Source organism: Perognathus longimembris, chromosome 1 (genome assembly GCF_023159225.1).
Source record: "Perognathus longimembris pacificus isolate PPM17 chromosome 1, ASM2315922v1, whole genome shotgun sequence".
Classification (NCBI taxonomy): Eukaryota; Metazoa; Chordata; class Mammalia; order Rodentia; family Heteromyidae; genus Perognathus; species Perognathus longimembris.
Genome location: NC_063161.1, coordinates 65,476,415 through 65,496,162, shown reverse-complemented (window position 1 = coordinate 65,496,162; position 19,748 = coordinate 65,476,415). Strand labels below are relative to the sequence as shown.

Sequence of the window (19,748 nt, the reverse complement as noted above, 5' to 3'; positions counted from 1 at the left end):
AAGGCGCAAGGACAGGAGAGAGGAGGAGAAATAAAAAAGAGTAGGAGGGGAGGAGGACAAGAGGAAAGGGGAGAAGGGGAGAGAACAAGGAGAGGAGAAGAGAGGAAGAAGAGAGAGAGAGGAGAGGGAAAACAAGAGATTTAGTATACATAACATGACTAAATGTAAATGTGTATTCTGCCATTTTCAAATACAAAGATGTTACTGAATTTTGAGTATCAGAAAGATGAGAGGACAGTAAAATATTAAACACTGTCAGTTTGAAAGATAAATAGGAAAAACAAAAAATATTGTTTTGTCAACTGAGGCAGTTTCAAGATATACTAGAGTAAAGATACCTCACCTCATGGAGAGCATTGTTCAAAAAGCCTTCACTCACCTGGCTTATCTTCCTTTGCTCTTGAAGTGCAGTCTGAATTGCTTGAGACACTTTCTCCTGATCTCTTGCATGTTCTGTCTTCCATAACTCTCTTTCTTCTGCATGGATTTTTTCCCAGTTTTTTCTTTCTTCTTCTACAGCTTTCATGACTATATCCTTCACTGCATCCTTCTCAAGCTTCAAAATAATGAATAAAGCAAACATAGCTGAATGACTGGACAATGTGGTTAAGCTAAAAGACACAGAATGGGATGCTAGGAAGTCTAGCTCTGATATTACTGCTTGTATACATATTGAATAATTGCATAAAATATGTTCTTTTTTAATATGAATATCCCTACTTATTTCTCTGGCATTCCTATACTTCAAATAAATTGAACTTTGGTTAAGGTTGTGGGTTTCAAACCACAGGGTCTTGGGATCCCTTTATAATCTTAAAAATTACTGACAATGACAAGGAGTCCTTGTTTGTTATACATAGATTTGTATATATAAACCATGTATATATTTATGACATATGTATGCTGTGTATATAGTATAATATATATTTTGTAATATATGATATATACTACATATAATTTATATATGTATATATGCCATATAAATGATATGCATGCATGTATACTATACATGGTTATAAACATTAATAATTACTAAAATAGTTATATTTTAGTAAAAATAGTTATATTCAAGTTAAAAGTATTCATTAATTTATTTAAAATTAATAACATTAAACCTATTACATATTAACAAATTATACATTAATAAAAATAATTATGGTTTCCACAATTTAAAAAGTGAGAAGGCACTCTTACATACATAGCTGACTTAATAAGATAGCTAGATTTTTTATACCTGCCTTCTATATTAAATCTGTAATGACTTATGTTTTGGTTAAAGCATATAGTGAAAAGTATATAGTATATAAGTGAAAAATCCAACCTCACTAAAAAGTATTAGTAGTCACTTTACATATCCGACATGATTTTCTACCAGTTTGACAAAGGGTAGTTCTTAAAAAGATTAACTACAATAAAGAAAATAAAATTATGTCAAAATTTTTCATATTATTATAATTCTTTTTTTTCCATTACTATGGTTTCAACTCAGCTTTTTCTGCTCAAGGCTGTCACTCTACCACTGGGGGTCATGCTTCTAGTTCAGGTTTTTTGTTGGTAAACTGAAGATAAGACTCTCACTAACTTTTCAGCCTCAGCTATCTTTGAACTGCAATCCTCAGACCTGAGCCTCCTTAGTAGCTAGGATTTACAGGCAGGAATCTTGACCTTCTGTATATTTTAATTATTTCTTACAGTTTGAATGAATCATTTATTGACATGTTAATCATCTGTTTGTAAAATTTACTCATTTGCACATTTTATTCAAATGCTGACATATTTTATTTATATCATAAGAAAAAAACACATTTGTTCATAGTGCCACCAATTTCATCAGAACATCTTTTAGTACTGAAAAGCAAGAAACAAACTTTTTATATTTTAAATTCTGTAAACACAATTTCAAAGAAAGAATGTTGTTTTTTGCTTTTTTGTTGTTGTTGGGCTAGAATTCAGGGCCTCTTGTTCTTGCTTATTTATTATTATTATTTTCTCTTGCTTATTTATTTTGGCTAGTGTTCTACAGCTTGAGACTAACAGGTTTTTGCTAGTTAGCCAGAGATAAGAGTCTCTTGAATTTATCTGCCTGAGGTAACTTCTAACTGCAATCCTCAGATCTCAGACTTCCAAGTAGACAGGATTACAGGTGTAAGCCACCAACACCCTGCTCTTTCAAACTCTTTTTCTTCCTTTCTTTTTGGTGGTGGTAGTGGTGCTTGAACTAGAGCCTCTTTCTACTTGTTCCTGATTCTTGAATCCATATTCTTGGAATTCACAACCTGGTCTATCTATAACACTCACAACAAACATATAAGATTTAAGCTTGCATCAACTTTAAAGTCTATTTCCTTCATTTTCAAGCTACAACCATGAGTCTATTTCTACCAAAATGCTATCTGGTCTGAATATCCAGTGTACTTTGTTTCATTATACTCATTTTTCCCTTGCTTCTAATATGAGGTGAGTTCAATTTCCCTAAAATTAATGTCAACTGCCATTATGGCACATCCTTGCTAAGAAGTTTCAATTTGTCTTCCTTATAAAAGGAATCAATTTCAAGCTGGTTCAGAATACTAACTACTTTTAAGGGTTTCAAAAGCAGTTTGCTGCTTAAATTTTTTCTATTATGTGGACATATTACTTACACATTCATAATAATTTAATTACTCCCTTGCTAGTATGTGAATATTTTGACTACAAATTCTTTGAGTCAAAATCACATCTCAGCACAGTGATATAGACATATTTGTTTACTACATAGTTTTTCCTGAATAAGTACTGGATAAATTTTTAAATCAAACACAAACATTGATGTGATAAGCAAATTTGTTGATATGTATACCTTTTATTCCTGAATGCATTATTTAGATGAGTTATTTTAAGCTTGGCTTTAAAAATCCCTTTCCTGTGACACACACAGCCCTATGATGACACCTATGAAAAATGAGCTGAGTACTAATGCCAAAGCACACAATCTACATTAAGTAGATTAGTAATTAATCCACACTATAAAAATCCAAAATCTTATACAACAGGAATTTAACAAGAAACTGAATAAGTCATATCCTATGTTTAGAAAATCAGGAAAAACGCCTGATTTTCTCCTGAAATAAAAGTGCCCAAGAATAAGACTGACCATACTGTACCATTAGTGAATTTAATTTTTAATTCAACTCATGAAGCAAGCCAATACTAGAAGTGGAAATACCTTTGCAGCAGATTCCAATGTTTCTTTATTTTTTTGCCTTTCTTCCGCCAAACATTTTTCTAATATTTCCTGAAAATGATGACAGTAATGAATTGTTTGAGATAAGAGAACACATGCTTTTTGTACTCAGAGCTCACTTAAAAGCATTACCTTCTGTTCCTGAGATTGCTGGATCAAAGCTTCTTTTATTTTCTCCCTTAACAGTTCCTTCTCTGTGTCTAGCATCTCAAGGAGCCTTTGATGCTGCAAGGAAAGACAACTGCATGATAACTATGGCTCTGAAACAAAAATCTATCAGCAAGGAAGACAGATGATGGGATTCATGTGCCCAAAAAGGAATACTGAAGTAGTTGCTGAAGGAAATCATGAAAAGGATGGTAAAACAAAGGCACATGAAGCAAAAACTCTTGAGTTCTTATTTCTTTAATCATCTTATATACATTGATTTCAAGTTTCCCAAACAAGACATCTAATAACTAGTAGTAACTACTATTCCAAATTAGAAAACAGGTTAGAAAGTGGCAATATGTAATTTTGCATAATTAAATTTGGAAATTATTCTCCCTAAAATTTTTATTAGCTTGCCAAAACTGGACTTAGGAAAATATACTGTTTGCTTCATGAAAAACCACAACCAGTTCTATCTGTGAGTCTCTAGTAAAGTATTGTTAAGGATACTGAATGGTAAGACTACTTCTTGCCTCAAGACTTTACCACAGTTTCAAAAACAACTAATCTATAAAGAAGTATCTTGACATATCTAGTACTAATGTATATAGGTAGTTAGTGAGTTTACTTTTATTCAAATGTACTATGATTGATTAAGAACTTGGAGTGTGAATAGATATTTTTAACAAAATTCAACTTTTATATTTTATTTATTTTAACTTATGTTTTATTAATTTATACATTATATATTATATCTGTATTATACAACATATGCATAACATATTATATGTATATAATATGCATGCCACATTATGCTTTTGTCATATAATAACATAATATATAATATTGATATATAATCTATTATGTGATAGTTACATATTCTATATAACATGTGATATATATAATACTACTGTAATGTTATCATAATGTATAATAAATGTAATGTAAGTAAGTATATGTAATACATATATTATACATATCATGTGTAATTACATACATATATGTATTATATGATTTATAGTATGTATAATATATATCATAGATACATTTGAGGAGATGCTAGTACTAAGACTTGAATTCAGGGCCTGGGTGCTGCCCCTTACCTTTTATGCTCAAGGGGAGCCCTCTACCATTTGATCCACAACTCCACTTCTGGCTTTTTGCTTGTTAATTGGAGATAAGGGTCATGTGGACTTTCTTGCCTGGGCTTGTTTTGAACCTTAATGCTTAGATCTCAGCCTCCTGAGTAGCTAGGATTACAAGTTGTGAGCCACCAGTGTCTGCTCAACTTTTACTCTATCAATAGTTCCAATAATAGGAGCCAGATGGTATTCTGGTACCAGGCTCCAATATGAACACAAAACCCAAATACCTGGCAATGCTCACAAACTTCTTGCTCAGTTACTAAAGGTCCACACTTTTTCAGATTTAGGAAGTTCCTTTTGAACATGAAGTTAATCTGATATTCTGTCATGTAAAACAGACCTTTGCCTTTTTAAGTTGTTCTGGTTTAACATACTGTTCAGGGAAGCAGTCTATATTGGGAGGAGTGAGCAGAGTCCATATCATCTAGTTGAGATAATCTGTAATTCCTGTTTTAAATTAGAACAGTTCTTTTCATCCTTTGTTTTTCAAAAGAGTAAAAAAAAATCACACGAAAGATGTGGTTTTCCCTTAAAAACAAATTTAAACTGTGATGCAAGTCATGACATGATTCAATTCGGAGCAGTGATGGGTTCCATGTGCGCTGACCAACAAATGAACAGACTGTAAACTCAAGTCAGTAGACATAGAATTTTTTTTTGTCAGCCACGGGGCTTGAACTTTTCTGCCTGGGCTGGTTTCAAACCATGATCCTCAGATCTCAGCCTACTGAGCAGCTAGGATTACATGTGTGAGCCAGTGGCACCTGGCTAGATATAGAATTTTCCATTTCATGTAGTTACAGGTAGATGGATACAGAATTTCTAGATCTCAGAAATGATATACCTAATCAATCTGTAATACTCTCATGAGGAAATATACAAAGATACCAAATCAGAAAAGTAATTGGATCTAAAGGTGATAAATATCATCCTCAAAAGGCCTAAAGATGGGCTGGGGATATAGCCTAGTGGCAAGAGTGCCTGCCTCGGATACACGAGGCCCTAGGTTCGATTCCCCAGCACCACATATACAGAAAACGGCCAGAAGCGGCGCTGTGGCTCAAGTGGCGGAGTGCTAGCCTTGAGCGGGAAGAAGCCAGGGACAGTGCTCAGGCCCAGAGTCCAAGGCCCAGGACTGGCCAAAAAAAAAAAAAAGGCCTAAAGATAGTCAGTTTAGGCTCTAAACTGGGTAAAAAAAAACTAATAGAATAAAAATATTGGAATTTTAAAAGACACTGATATTTTCATAGCAATAGTTAACTTTGAGTGTGTGTGTGTATGCTAGTACTTGAGCTTGAACTCAGGGCCTAGGTACTAGCCCTTAGCAATTTTGCTCAAGGCTGGTGCTCTACCATTCTTGAGCCACACTCTCACTTCAAACCATCTGCTGGTTAATGGAGATAAGAATCAAAAGGACTTTTCTGTCCAGGCTGGCATTGATCTGGGCAGGAACTACCCATGCCCGACTAATAAGATAAGCATAGGGAAAACTGGGAGCCAGTGGCTCACACCTATAATCCTAGCTACTCAGGAGGCTGAGAGTTGTGGATCGTGGTTAGAAGCCAGCTCAACTAACAAAGTCCATGATAAGACACTATCTCCAGTTAATAGCCAAAGCCAAAAGAGGAGCTGTGGCTCAAGTGGTAGAGCAAAAGCCTTGAATGAAAAAGCTAAAGAGCCCTGAATTTAATCCCCAAGATTAGTATACATGTTCATGCACATGCACGCACACGCACACACACATACACACAGCAGTGGGAATTGAATGTGCATATTGTCATAGGTGAAATACAAGATGGCTGCTGTGTGTCTTCCCTTTTCCTTTCCTTTACAGGAGAGGAGAGGAGTAAGCAGGAAAGGCAGCTTGACTATTTTAAACTCAGCATTTTTATCTAGGTTTATAAATTACTTAAAATATTTTCATTATATCTATCACTTTTTTAACTTGATACAGGAACCACGTTGAGAAATTTCATAAATATTTTAGTAATCTGTACAACAACTCAAACATGTATTCATACTCGAATTTAACAAAGTGGGTTATAAAGAGGTTGCATGAGTTTGTTTAGATCCACAGGGCTGGCAGAGTTTTGAGAATGCATCTTAGGAAAGGCAGAATGCAAAATCCATGGTTTCTATTGTGTTTTTTTTTTTTGGTAGTACTGACTGAACTCAGAACCTTATTTTTGCTATGCACATGCTCTACCACTTGAGCTACACCTCTAGCCTCATTCTGCATTGGTTATTTTAGAGATAAGGTCTCTCACTTCATATCCATGTAGGTCTTGCCTGTCCCTGGAGACAACAGCCACCCACCACTGTGTCCAGCACTATGCCCCACTGTGGCTGGGAAGAGAGAGGTATGTGTCACCATGCACAGCCATTAGCTGAAATGGGCTATAGTAAGATCTCTTTGTCCAGCCTGGCCTCTAACCATAAGCTGTTCCCCTAAGTAGCTAGGATTACAGGCTTGGCCCACCATGCCCAGCTCAAAAATTCCTTGATATGACTAGGCCCCATAGACGTGCACTAATCACTAGAGCTGCTTCCCTAACTTGAGGTTCACTCAGACATGAACACTGCTCCTATCTTCATGGTTAGTAACAATAATCTACTAGAGCCACACTGTGGCCATGGTGTGTTCACATCCAGGAAGGCTCCTTCAGGAACAGGTACGGTTGTATATGGTTGTGGTAAGACTACACAAACCAGAAGGGAAGAAGAGCTCCTGGGGCCTGGTGGACCTCCTTTGAACGCTTTCTCTAGATAGCTGAGTCCCGTCACTAAAATCCCAAGGAACATCTGCCAAATAAACCATTTATTCACAAGTTAACACCTGCATTAGCAGGCAATTTTTTCTTTTCAAAGATACACTTTTAAAGAAAGAGATTTTAAAATATAATTTCCAGGTAATGTGTACAAGAGATTGTTTTTCTGTAAAATAAAGCTACAATTATAAAAACATATTGTACATTGTATATTTGTATAAGTAGAAGAATGGTATTTTATTTAATTTATATTTGGGAGACATGTCTCAAGGAGTCAAAACATTCTAATAGATTTAACACAGGAATTAGAACCAATATGAATATGGAATTAAAGTTGTTCACTTACTAAACTAATTTCAACCTTCACTTCTCATTTATATTTAAGGCCAGTAAGGCCAACCTCAAGGTGCTGTATGAAAATTTAATCAAGTACTGCACACAATGAGTTTGGTTATGAGGAAAGGCTCATCATACTTCCATTTGGACAACTGGTAAAATTATGATAGTGAAATTCACTTATGAAAGTAAGTATTTCAGCTGGGCACTGGTGGCTCACACCTGTAATCCTAGCTACTCAAGAGGCTGAGATCTGAGGATTGTGGTTCAAAGCCAGCTTGGCAGGAAAGTCCATGAGACTGTTACCTCCAATTAACCATAAGAAAACTGGAAGTGGTGTTGAGGCTCAAAGTGGTAGAGGTGCTAGTATTGAGCAAAACAGCTCAGGGACCATGCCTAGGCCCTGAGTTCAAGCCCAATGACCTAAAAACAAACAACTAAAAAAAGTTGATATAAAGGAAAATGTGCTGTGGTTCAGAATTAAAGGCCTCATAAGGAAATGTTCAGACATATAATAGTAAAGAAAAAGTAATAAAACAATAGCCCAGACAGGGCTCTAGTCCTATCACAATGCACTTGAATCTAGGAGAAAGAATATCCAAGAAGAAAAGGAGTAGTTACTGATTTTTTTTTGGAACTTCTCCAATTTTTAGCTTACATCTCTATACAAATGGGACTCCAATGTGTGTGTGTGTGTGTGTGTGTGTGTGTGCGCGCGCGCACGCACGTGCTAGTACTGGGGCTGGGTGCTGTCTCTGAGCTTTTTTGCTCAAGGCTGGTGCTCTACCACTTAAGCCATGCTTCCATTTCTGGCTTTTTTGGTAGTTAATTGGGGAGAAGAGTCTTACTTATTTTCCAGCCTGGGCTGAATTCAAAGCACAAGGATTCTCGTATCTCAGCCTCCAGTGTAGCCCGGATAACAGGTGTGAGTTGTGGTAGATTTTTCACTGAGGAAGCTTGGCAGCTCATATCCAGGCATACAGTTGTCTACTGATCACATGTGCATGGATTTCACCCATGTCTGTGCACAGGTGAGTGTGTAGCACACAATCATCTTTTACCTATATGGTTCAAACTCTGAACAGGACCAAGGATAACGTGAAACACTCACACAAAATTTAATAAGCTTCTTTTTTTTCTTTTTTTCCAGTCCTGAGGCTGGAACTCAGGGCTTGAGCACTGTCCCTGGCTTCTTTTTTACTCAAGGCTAGAACTCTACCACTTGACCCACAGCGCCACTTCTGGCTTTTTCCATATATGTGGGGCTGAGGAATCGAACCCAGGGCTTCATGTTTATGAGCCCTCTACCACTAGGCAATATTCCCAGCCCCAATAAGCTTCTTGACATAAAATGAGTTACAAATACTTCCTCATTCTCGTGCCAACACATTCAATAGAATTTGGAAAGAAAACCTAAAGAAAATAAAATAGAAAAGATTAAACTGACTCAGTGAACTCAGCCCCAAGTCCAATAATATCAATAATCTTACTTTGAATAAAACAAAACCATAATAAGAGGTACAGTGTCACATACTTACTTCAGCCCAGTAGTCATATTTCCAATTAGCATGGAAAATATAGGCAAATGCATATTCCCCCTATTTAAATAAGGCTTGAGCTTCAGAGACTGATTCAGAAATGAGGCATACACAAGGAAGCATGTCAGCATGAGTTCTACCTTCATAAAGTGGTCCCCTCATGAGATCACTTAGATTTGCTTAGATGCCAGAAATGAGCCACAGGGCTAGGCTGAAGCAGAAGAGCAATTCCTCTTCAACTACTCCCAAATGAATGAGCATCACAGTTCTCTTGCCAAGCACCAACCTAGCCTAACACCCTTCACACTGACCTTGGAAGCCAAGGATCCAAGTACATGGGACAACCTTTCTAGCTGGTGATCACAAAATACCAGAGTGTAAGTTTCTAAGTAACATAAACTTGTTTCTCACAGCTCCTCAATCTGGGAAGTCCCAGTTCAAGATGGGAGTAGGTGAAGGGTCCGCTTTAGGTTCCAGCCTCGGTCCTCCAGAGACAGCTGCAGTCTCACCTGGTGGAATGTGGAAGGACCATGCTTACTCTTGGGCCCTCCTAGAATCTCCTCCATAAGGACAGAGCCTTAAATACCTGCCCATCCTCTACAGAACCCAACCTACTAGTACACTGTGTGGAGATTCTTTCAATGTGAAATGCAGAAGAGATACAACATTCATGCTAGAAAAAGCAAGGAAAAAGCACTGATTGATACAGTTTCACAAGAAGAGGAAACATAATTGGGAGAGCACTTTTCAGGTTACATTTTGGTTTGTACCAGTACTAGGGCTTGAACTCAGGACCTGGGCTTTTCCTCTAAAGGCCGCCACTCTGCACTTCCAGCTCTGTGCTCTTCAATTTTTAAAATTTATTTTTAATTTTTATTTATTTATTTATTTATTTATTTATTTATTTATTTATTTATTTATTTATTTTGCCAGTGCTGGGGCTTGGGACTCAGGGCCTGAGCACTGTCCCTGGCTTCTTTTTGCTCAAGGCTAGCACTCTACCTCTTGAGCCACAGTGCCACTTCTGGCTTTTTCTATATATGTGGTGCTGAAGAATCAAACCCAGGGCTTCATGTATAAGAGGCAAACACTCTACCACTAGACCATATTTCCAGCCCTGTGTGCTGTTTAATTTGAGATGAGAGTCTCAAAGACTTTCCTGGATGGGCTGGCTTTGAGCAATGAGTCTCCTAACTGAGACCCCATGGGTAGCTGGGGTCACAGGCATGGGCTTGGCTCATTAGGCCACAATTCAACACCATACTTGAGTTTCTTAAAAAAAAAAATGCATAAATGCTCTGATTCCTATTCATTTTCTCATGTGCTTCTATTTCATAAACATTTTTAATGTTTTGCATAATAATATTCCTAAACTACACAGAATCAGTCTTTAAATTTTTTATTTGATAAATGAGTGCTTTAATTTTTTTTTTTTCCAGTCCTAGGCCTTGGACTCAGGGCCTGATCACTGTCCCTGGCTTCTTTTTGCTCAAGGCTAGCACTCTGCCACTTGAGCCACAGGGCCACTCCTGGCCATTTTCTGTATATGTGGTGCTGGGGAATTGAACCCAGGGCTTCATGTATATGAGGCAAGCACTCTTGCCAATAGGCCATATTCCCAGCCCCTGCTTTAATTCTTATCTCCAATTAACCACTAAAAATCTAGAAGTAGAACTGTGGCTCAAATGGTAGTGCTAGCTTTGAATGAACATCTAAGCGAGAGTGTGAGGCCCTGTGTTCAAGCCCCAGTACTGGCACACACACACAAAGGATTTCAGGGAAAGGCAGACATCACTGAAAACTGATATTTGAGAAAATAAGACAATTATAAATGTATATGTAATTAATAACATAGCTTCATATTACATAAAGAAAAAATTAAGAACTATATGGGAAATTGGACAGTCATTATAACATATTGTCAAAATTTTAACATAATAACCTGATCAAACAGTGGGAAATCAATATGGTAACAAAATGTGATCATAGTACACTTGATGATGGATGCATATTGCATGCTACAACTGAAAGTACACTCTTTCCAGTCATGCATGATTTGTTAGCAGTAGTGCTTTATTACATTTCAAAGGTTCTCTACTGTATAGGATAAGAATCAGTAATAGAGAGAGATGGAAAATGCCACTTATAAGGGCTATGCCATGATTCAAGTGGTAGAACACTGGCCTAGTAAATACAAGGCCCTGAGTTCAAACTTAGTATTATGAGAAAAGAAAGAAGAAGAGAGGGGAAGAGAAGGGAGGGTGAAAAAAGGAACAGAAAGTAAGGAAGGAAGAGAGGGAGGGAGGGAGGGAGAGGAGGTTAAAAGTCGACATAAGTTTTGTATTGAGTTAGGCATACTGATCACAGTATATAACAAGGCTGTGCAAGCAATGCCATGCGCAGCACTGGCAGACATTGCTCTTTGTAATCCAGTATAAAGACGGGCGGTGAAAACTGCTTTCTGCAGCTAAGCCACCACCAAGGAAAGGAGGCAGAACAGCAGGAACTAAGCCAGAGAAGCTACTTACTGAGTGTCTAACTCACTAATCAGGAAATAAATTCTCCTTCATTGGGTAAGAGTAAGTGAGGGGATGTGTGCAAAGCTAAGTAGTATAAAACAATTCTATGCCCATAAATATTTTCATTTTAGAGGAATTCACCAATGGATCATCCAACACTAACTTTTAAGTAGCAAATTCTAGTCACTTCATATACCAAAAATTTAATTGAACCTATGCATGACTTCTTAGATTTCTGTTTAAAACATACATCTACAATTTCTTTCTAGTAAGTTCAAAGGAATGTCTACTTTTTCCAATAGTGCTGCATATAAATAAATGCACTGCTAGAAAAAAAAATCCAATTCCAGACCCCAAACTCCTTTAGGGCAGTAAATATATCTGCTTTTGCATATCATACAAGGACTTTTAGGAAGAAGAACTGACTGTTACATACTGCTTAAGCTCCCAAGTGAATATATCCATTTTAACTAGTCCTTCCATGGTCTTCCCTACCTCTTTTCTTTAAAAAAAATAAGTGCCTTGTTCTTTTGGCATAATCTAGCCATTGTAAAATCGCACAACCAAGTTGCATATTTAAAATGATAGGTTTTACTATGTAGCCCAAGCAGGATCAGAATTCTCATTTCTCCTTCCTCCTGAGTGCTGGGATTACCTGCATGTACCACCATATCTGACAAGACTATGGTTTGAATAACTTTTGACCATTACTAGAAGCATCTACCATAATATAAATATTCAGAAATGTATGTGATATTATTGTAAGATTACTGTATAATATTCCTTGAATTCATCTTAAACACTCACTAAACCAAATTTGTGAAGTTAAAATACATGTTTGGTAAAATACATTACACAGAAGGAAATGAGTAAATCTATTTTTTTTAACTGAAAGATTTTTTTGTGTGTGTGTTAGTCTTGGGGCTTAAACTTGGGGCCTGGGCATTCCCTAAGCATTTGTGCTCAAGGCTCATGCTCTGCCACTTGAGCAACAGTCCTACTTCCAGCTTTTTGGTGGTTTATTAAGATAAGAGTTTCATGGACTTTCCTGCCCTGGCTGGCTTCTATGATCCTCATATCTCAGTATCCTGAGTAGGTAAGGATTATAGGCGTGAGCCATCAGTGCCCAGCATGGAAAATTCTTTTTTTTTTTTTTTTGGCCAGTCCTGGGCCTTGGACTCCGGGCCTGAGCACTGTCCCTGGCTTCTTCCCGCTCAAGGCTAGCACTCCGCCACTTGAGCCACAGCGCCGCTTCTGGCCGTTTTCTGTATATGTGGTGCTGGGGAATCGAACCTAGGGCCTCGTGTATCCGAGGCAGGCACTCTTGCCACTAGGCTATATCCCCAGCCCTGGAAAATTCTTATCTCTAACTTACTTCCAGAAAATTCATGAACAGATTGACTGTAAAGGAACATGACAGAAATTTGGGGGTTGCAACAGAAATTTTTTTCCTTGGCAGTACTGACATTTGAAAATAGACCTTTGTGCTTGCCATGACTTGCTTGCTTGCTTGGCTAGAGCTACACCATTTGAGCCATGGCTCCAACTCTGCTTTTTGCTGATTATTTTGTTTTGTTGCTTTCTTTTTTTGTGGGCCAGTCATAGAGCTTGAACTTAGGGCCTGGGCACTGTCACTATGCTTCTTTTGTTCAAGGCTAGCACTCTACCACTTGAGCCTGAGCTCAACTTGCAACCTTTGGGAGTAGTTTACTGGAGATCAGAGTGTCATGTACTGTCTGGAGCCGAGCTAGCAGCTAAGCTCATCCTGACCTCTGGCTGTGCTGATGTGGCCAGGATATGCTAGATGCAAGGACATTTGTTCACAGCCACTATCCGAAATTGTTTTGCTATGTCCGCACCTTGCTATGTACACTGGAGTAGATTCCTATGTTAATTAATCTTATCCTGTGTTTACTGTAATCAAATGTTGCAAACTTCAAAGCCTCTTTGTGTTCTTGAATTTTAACAACCCTATGCTATTCCCTGGTTCCAAAACTGCATATAAGCTGAGAGTTAAGAATAAACTTGGCTGCAGTCTTGAGTTTCAACCTTACGGCTGCAGACCTCCCGTACCCCATCTTTGCCTCTTGTCTTTTTTCTCCTGTCTTGTATTTTTCCTTTTCTTTAATCCTTGCCCCCCTCATTCAGGATTCCCTTTTCGCTGCCGGCTGGCTCGGCAGAATGTACCTTCCAGTCTGAGCTGGCTTTGGGCTACAATCCTCAGATCTCCATCTCTGGGTAGTTACAATTACAGGCACCAGCCCGCAGTGCCTGGCTTGGCTAGTTATTTTGGAGATGGAGTCTCTCAGACTTTTTGCCTGAGTTGGCTTTGAACCATGATCTTTTGGATTTCAGCCTCCTGGATAGTTAGGGTTACAGACATAAATCACTGGTGCCTGGCAAAATGTTTTTCTTTTTAAATCTTGATTTAAGTGGTCACTGTGAACTGTGTGAAGTTTGTCAAAATTCATACAATGACAAAGTCCATCTGTAATGGGTTGATGAATGTTTATAATATAGTAGACCTGCAGAAATATATATACTCTTTTAACACCAGGTTTTTAACCTAATGCTGTTTTTCTATAAGCCTAACAACCTCACTTTCTCTGCTAGTCAAAGGCCAAGTCTTTCAAGTCCAATCAAATACTTTTCCTAAAACTTCTGATATCTAATGTGAGTAGATTTTGTTTCTTTAAATAGTGTGTATACATATACACGTATATTTCACTGTATACCAACCTTCCATGACATTTATTAGCTTCTTTAAATTTTTAAATCCTTTCTGATAGAATGGCTGGTATATTAAAAGCTCCCAAATTTAATTTATGACAATAATGGTTCCTAGTCTGTATAGATTTCACCTTGGTCCAACTACTGCAGTAGCATGACTTACAGGTGAGAAGTATTGACCTGACCTTGATAAAAGATAAAGACCTGCCTTTTGCAAAATCATTATAAAAGGAAAAGAATATCATGGCCATCTAAAATTTGTCAGACAATATTGGTAAATTAGCTCTCTCCCATAGGTGCACCCTGACCAGTTCTGTGACAAGGCTATGAGGACTGCATCGGCCATCTGGCCTGCAAGACCTTCTGCTGGACTTCAGCACACCTACCCATGAGGCCCAAAGTCTTGAGAAACAGCTGAAGTGAGGATTCACACAGACCAGCAAGGGAATGGAAACTGCAAGGAAATCCTCTCCTTTTTAGGGTTTGTTGGGTTTTTTAGGCATTGGATCCCCAACTTCTCCCTCTTGGCCAAGCCTCTATGAGAGGTATTCAAGGAGGCCCTGGAGGGACCACTGACTAACCCCCGGGAGGTAGTCAAGGCCTTTCACTTACTTCAAGCCACTCTGATGGCATCTGCCCCCCTCCAGCTTCCTGATAGGGCCAAACCTTTCTTTCTCTTTTCTGATGAGAACCAGGGCATTGCTATTAGAGTCCTGACCCAAGCCCTGGGTCCTGCTCATTCTCCTATTGTCTATCTACCTAAACAACTAGATTCCACCGTCAGGAGGTGGCAGCCCTGCCTTCGGACCCTGGCAGTGGTGGCCACCCTGACTAAGGAGGCTCTCATACTAACTCTGGGATCCCCACTAATAGTGCTTTCCTCACACCGACTTCAGGACCTACTTGGCCACCATGCCTTAACCCTTTTGTCTCCTTCTTGCCTACAGGAAATTCATTTATTGTTTATTGAAAACCCAACTGTCTCATTCCTTCAGTCTCCAAAACTTAATCCCACTACCCTTCTTCCCTGCTCCTCTGCCTTGTCTGAACACTCCTGTCCCAAGGTGGTAGAATCCCTTATCTCCCCAGCTAGACATACTGATCAACCTCTTTCTAACCCAGACCTGGTTTTATTTGTGGATGGCAGTTCCTTAGTGGACTTGCATGGCAAGAGACAGGCCTCCTATGCAATGGTCTCCAACCAAGGAGAGACAGTGCCTCCCTGAGGGGACATCATCTCAAAAGGCCAAGCTTGTGGCTCTTACTAGAGCCCTCCACCTGGCAAGAGGGAAAAGGGTAACCAACTACACTGACTCATAGCTTGATGTCATGCAGTGATTTTGGAAGGAATGGGGATTCCTATCTACAAAGGGAAACCCTATTGTCAATGCCCGCTTTATTTTAAAACTAATCCAGGCCCTTTCCCACCTGGCAGCTGTGGTCATCCTCCACTGCAGGACACCAGATGAACGACTCTCCTGTTTCCTGAGGTAACAATAGGGCTGACTCAGTGGCACGCCAACTCACTCAAAAGTCAGTGTCCCTGCCCCAATTTTGTTTTTACAGGTTCCAGATTTGGTCCCCCAGTATTACCCATCTGAAAAATACTCTCCTCCATGAAAAGGGCAGCAAAGGGGGAGACCAGAGGTGGATTTTTATAGGCAATAAACTAGCCTTACCTCTCACCCAAGCTACAACCATTGTGCAGCAGATCCATGCCTCGCTGCACATTGGGCCTAAGGCATTGTTTCAGTTCCTGAAACCTCTCTTTTACCATCCCCAGCTCTCCTCCATAGTTGAATCAGTTTCCCAAGCACGCTTCACATGCTCTACTACCACGCCTCAAGGCTGACTGAGACCAACCTTTCCAACCCACCAAATGAGGGGCAATCTGCCTGAATAGGACTGGCAGATTGATTTCACCCATATGCCCACCCACAAGCAGATGAGGTACTTCTTGATCCTGGTAGACACCCGATGGGGTGGGTGGCGGCTTTCCCCACTCCTAAAGAAATGGCAGGAGTTGTAGCCTCGCTTCTACTCTCAGAAATCATCCCCCGCTTTGGCCTTCCTACCCCCACTTCAATCTGATAATGGCCCAGCCTTTATCTCCCAAGTAGTACAGCAGGTTTCTTCTGCCGTGGGCATTGAATGGAAGCTACATGTCCCCTACAGGCCTCAGTCATCTGGTAAGGTGGAGAGGGCAAATGGTCTCCTTAAGACCCACCTGACTAAGCCAGCCCTGGAGCTAAGTCTTTCATGGATGGACCTGCTTCCCTATGCACTAGCAAGAGTATGAGCCACTCCTCGGGCCCCAACCTACCTATCCTTTTGAACTGATGTATGGACCACCTTTTCTTCTTAATCACAATCTGCCCTCCCAACAACTTCCTTTAGCATCCTATTTGCCCTATCTTTCCCTTATCAGACAACTGCTGCAGGAACATGCAGACAGGTACCTCCCCCATCTGGAAAAGGAGGAGGATCCCACACATGGCCCCAAGGAGCTCCGACTGGAGGACTGGGTGCTTCTCAAGACCGTACATCCTAAGCCCCTGCAGCCGCGGTGGACTGGGCCTCACATCTGATCCTTACCACTTCCCACAGCGGTAAAATTACTTGGGGACCCAGCTTGGCACATCTCTAGGGTTAAGTTTGCCCCCCACTAACATGCCCTCGACAAGTACAGGTGTAAATAGGTGAGTCCTACCAAGGTACACATTACCAAGGTTGGCCCTCCTTCTCCTCTCCCTCCCCCACCTCATAACATGGATGGAACAGTACCACTGGCATTTTAAAATCAGAGAAACTAAAGGTGCCACCTATGACACCACCAAAGCTGAACTAATAGGGTGACGGACTGTCCAGCAGCAAGATGTTGCCAGCCCCTCTCTTTTAAGATACATCCATCAGAGGAACTGCTTTTGCTGGAGGGGCCCTTGGACATAGTCTAAAATTAGCACAAGAATTTGAGGATAGGCTTGAGGAGGCTACATGGACCTCCTCAATACCGCTGGCCTTGATCCAAAGGCAGCTTAATTCTTGGCGGGAGTGGCCCTCCAAAGTCTCAGGGCACTGGACCTTCTTGTGGCAGCTGAAATATAACAAACTTTGGGAACAGCTTCATCAATGTTCAACCAGCAACCTGGATATGGGATGGTTTCAAAATCCTCTAGCCCAGTGGTAGGACTTGTAATTTTACTCTGTTTATTTTTTCTTTTTTGCCCACTGCCTTTTAAAATTTATACAGGAGCTCCTTCTCCTTCACCAGGATACTTGTCTGCCTACTCCCCACACTCCACCCCCCATGCTCTAGTGGGGTCCTACCCCTTTAGGATCCGTTCAGCAGGAAGTAGCCAGATGACTGTCTTTGCCCTATTATCCAACCAAAGATGCTGAGATGTCAGGCTGCTGGAGGGCTTACAATTGCCGGTAATAAACCACCTTCCTATCTGGAAACACCATCTGTATCAACCATCCCTAGAAGCAGGAGCCTGAGGCCAACTGGAACCACTCAGACTTGCAGAACAATCCATGTGCTCACGTTCCAGGCACAACCTCTCTGATCCCAACCAGAGGGGCGCCCAGGAGCTTACCCCAATAAACTCTCTTTCAATCACCTCTACTTCTGTCTCCCCACCTAGAACCTTTCAAAATATAATGCATTCCATTCTCTCCAAAGTAAACTACATTTCAATGCAGCCTAGAGCATAGAAACATTGTGAAAAATGACCAAGCAGCAGCCAGCTGGCAGTGAAAAATACAGCATTATGAATCAATACACACCTGTAATCCTAGCTACTCAGGAGGCTGAGATCTGAGGATCATGGTTCAAAGCCAGCAGGGGTAGGAAAGTACATGAGACTCTTACCCCTAATTAATCACCAGAAAACCAGAAGTGGCACTGTGGCTCAAAGTGGCAGAGTGTTAGCCTTGAATGAAAGAGCTCAGGGACAGTGCCTAGGCCCTGAGTTCACACCCCAGGACTGACAAACAAACAAACAAAGAGTAGTCTGTTGATATTGCCACCTTATTTTGATTTTTAATTGGAAGTGGATTGGCATAGTAGTAGGTGTTTATATTTCTCTTAGGACATCTTTTTAAAATAAGTAAATGACTGAAGTTTGCTTGAGTCCAACTGGATCTGAAACTGATACAGTATAAGATTTACTGTGAGGATAGTTTTACAAGCTGTCCTGGTTCTGAAATTTCCGCACAGATGTTGTAGGATAGTGTGATTAAATGCTCCGGTTAAGACGCCTACAGCATCCTGAGCTTTATTCTTCATTTACTATAATTACCTAGTACTACTTTGGCTTTTCACACTGGGGTGTCATGTTGGGTGACACAGAATTTCTTTTTAATTGTTTTATCTCCAGGACCCAAGCTACATGGTTGATCTATATAAAACAAGCAAAACTGTGTGGTAAAAAGGAATGGATAAATAGTATATGTGATATATCATGACAAATACCTCTTTAAAGGTCATTTTTTACTGACTTTAATTCTATATTGGGCTTCTGAAATTTGATTTTATTTTACATACATACTGCCACTATTTTGATGGTTCATGTTCTACTCTAAGTTATGTTCTCAATACACGAAGTTCTCAACAAACATTTGGAATTTCTCAAAATTTGGTTGCATGAATCAACAACCTCAAATAGCTTATTTTATTTTACATTTAATGGGAGAAAAATTAAACCATTTGGGTCCAACAATTCCCTGTATTTTCCAAGAATCTAGTTATTTAACCTACTTTAGGAAAAAAAATCACATTTCAGAAACTGGCTTTAAACTGTATTACAATATTAATCTATTGATAACAGTAATACTTTGCATAAGCTCTGACTCAGCTTTTTCTAAAGGATACCATCTAGGTGTGCATGCCCTTTTATGGCATGCTGAATTCCACTGAAGAAATGTAATAACTGTTGTCCATGCTGTCTTAAGAGATGAAGAAATCATGGCTGGCATCAATAGTTTATAAAATGCATAGAATCTGCATTTGACCTACTATTGAGCTCCAGATAATTCTAGAAGAGGAGCTCCCATCCTAGAATAATTAAAGCGGCATCACTGATGGGTTTTGTTGCACTAATACATTCTTTTTGCATCTTTGATAATCAAGTCTAGCTGTGCTAATCATTTCACAGCAAATTACTGTGTGGGGGGGTGGGGTGGGGGGGTGTAGGTGCTGGTCTTGAGGGGTCTGGGCACTGTCCCTGAGCTTTTGTGCTCAAGGCTGGTGGCAATCTACCACTGGAGCTATGGCTCCATCTCTGGCTTTCTGCTATTTAATTAGAGATAATCTCATGGACATTCCTGCCTGGGCTGGC

The 19,748-nt window shown here is 39.7% G+C and overlaps 1 protein-coding gene across 5 annotated transcripts in view; it reads right to left on the bottom strand.

Moving 5' to 3' along the window:
* Window positions 1-19,748, bottom strand: part of Ccdc91 (coiled-coil domain containing 91) — a 228,668-nt gene that overhangs the window by 58,735 nt on the left and 150,185 nt on the right. For all 5 annotated transcript variants that reach the window (XM_048366860.1, XM_048366845.1, XM_048366837.1 and 2 more), the window contains 3 exons: window positions 3,356-3,448; window positions 3,206-3,274; window positions 380-556 (listed from right to left, as the gene is read on the bottom strand). In XM_048366860.1, coding sequence (XP_048222817.1) covers window positions 380-556; window positions 3,206-3,274; window positions 3,356-3,448 — 339 coding nt within the window. The remainder of the gene's footprint in view (window positions 1-379; window positions 557-3,205; window positions 3,275-3,355; window positions 3,449-19,748) is intronic.